Source organism: Myotis brandtii, unplaced genomic scaffold, assembly GCF_000412655.1.
Source record: "Myotis brandtii unplaced genomic scaffold, ASM41265v1 scaffold395, whole genome shotgun sequence".
In the NCBI taxonomy this organism is placed as follows: Eukaryota; Metazoa; Chordata; class Mammalia; order Chiroptera; family Vespertilionidae; genus Myotis; species Myotis brandtii.
Window position 1 is genome coordinate 1,270,519 of NW_005365155.1, and position 2,009 is coordinate 1,272,527.

General features: G+C 45.4%; 1 protein-coding gene across 1 annotated transcript in view; it reads left to right on the top strand.

The window, feature by feature from the left end:
• Nucleotides 1-2,009, top strand: part of TIAM2 (T-cell lymphoma invasion and metastasis 2) — a 117,125-nt gene that overhangs the window by 22,331 nt on the left and 92,785 nt on the right. The window contains exons 2-3 of the mRNA XM_014545039.1: nt 562-663; nt 1,700-2,005. Coding sequence (XP_014400525.1) covers nt 1,706-2,005 — 300 coding nt within the window. The 5' untranslated portion in view covers nt 562-663; nt 1,700-1,705. The remainder of the gene's footprint in view (nt 1-561; nt 664-1,699; nt 2,006-2,009) is intronic.

Below are 2,009 nucleotides of genomic sequence, written 5' to 3' on the forward strand. Positions count from 1 at the left end.
GGCCCCCTGCCCCTTGTGCAGTGAGGCCCAAACATGTGCTTGAGGAAAACTGTTCATCTCATTCATGAGGTCAACTTCTGTAACTTCAGTTATTCTAGCCAAGGACTGCTTCGCTGTGTTTCAGCACTCTGGGTTTTGTTTTTACTACTTGGTCCAACAGAGAACAATGAACTTTCTTGTCACATCAGGATGATGCTCCCGCAGTGTTGTCGGTGTGGTGAGTCTGAGAGTTGTTTTCCTAGTGGTGGTGACAGATGAGCCATGACTCACTCCGGCACTTTCACCTGCTCACCCCTGAAACAAAGGCGTGCATTTGACTTCAGGCTGCGTGTTGAGTTAATGGCCTTTACAAGGTTGGATGGGCGTCCCGGCTTCCTTTACATCTCCCAAACAGCCCGATGAGTCAGGCAGTTCACAGACGCTTCATTTATTATTTTGACAGTGATTTTGGACCCAGCAGTTGTTTCTCCAGATAACTTACATGAAATCCTTGTTTTTATTTTTTTGGGGGCACTTGATGTAAAATGCTTGACAGAGCTTCTCATATTGTCTGTTTTTCAGGGTCATTTCATGGACTCACTTGTTAACCATGCTGCCTTGCTCCCAGGACCTCATAAAGCCAACTGACCATTGATCTCCCCCAGAGCACAAACTAGACTGCAGGTAAATCCGGCTCACCTGACTTGTGGGTCACGGCCAAGTTGCCTGACTGTGGCTCAGGTATAGAAGTGAAGGTTTCATTATTTGGTCAGTCCGTGTGACTTTGGTTTTGTGGCTGTACCTTTTAGATATAAAAGAATTAAAATCCTACTAAATGTGTTTGGACACATAACTGGAAGCCTCAACTCCAGCTTTACTAACACTGAGTGGGGAAGGTTTGGGTCAAATTTCACTTTGAGTCCGGCGACACTAGTAGACTCATTGAGGGTTTTGGGGTTTTAAAGGGAATTGAAAGAATCTAACAATTTTTTGAGATACAAGCCATATTCAAACTTTTTCTCTCCTCGTGTTCTAAAGCGAGGACTCTTAAAGTCTTTATAAAAGCTCTAGAGATTCATTTTATTAAAATGTTTTTCTGCCCCAAATGAGAACTTTTACCCCCCCCCCTTTTTTTTCATCTCAGCCTAGTTGTTGAGGAATTCTAGTCCTTCCTTGTGACGTTTCTATTCTGTGTGACATATGAAAGCTGGAGTTATGCTATAAATGTGGTAGTTTTTTTTAGCAGTACTCTCTTATATTGGTAAGCAGTGTTATGTAGAATGAAAATATATCTCTCTGGCCATTAAAAATCACTGTATTTGGACTGATAGAGGAAAGATACTTTTCCCTAATTTTTTTTTCCTTAAGAATTATTGATTCAAAACCTTGTAACAACAAGCCTAAAGGTAGCTCTGCCTTAAACTAATTTTTATGCCAGTTCAGTTTCTGAATTGACCTCATAGGACACATTATGTGTTTAAAGTAGCCAGCACATGAACATGCAGTATGGTCCACCTGGCTAATGACTTGCTTGCATGGTGTGGAGAACCGATTCCGGTAGGTAAGTCTCGTCCCTGCTTCTCGGCGGTGTGTCGGGCACAGAGAGAAGTTGCTTGGTTCCTTTGCAACATGAAGATCATTTTTCTTGCGTTAGAGAGTTCCGTCGTATGGAATGCGATTTAGGTCCTGGCTCTCACTGATGCCCCTGTTCTTCATCCAGGTTAAAATGGGGAACTCCGAGAGCCAGTACACATTTCAAGGATCTAAAAACCATAGCCATGCGATCACTGGTGCTAAGCAGAAGCCTTGCTCTCTGAAAATCCGCGGCATCCACGCCAAAGACGACAAGTCCTTGCACGGATGGGCCCACGCAGGCAGCGGCGCGGGGTACAAGTCCAGGTCCCTGGCCCGAAGCTGCCTTTCTCACTTCAAGAGTAACCAGCCTTACGCCTCCAGGCTCGGGGGGCCCGCCGCCGGCAAAGTCTCCAAAGGCGGCACCCACTCCAAGCCCCGGGCCATCGGCCCCGGAG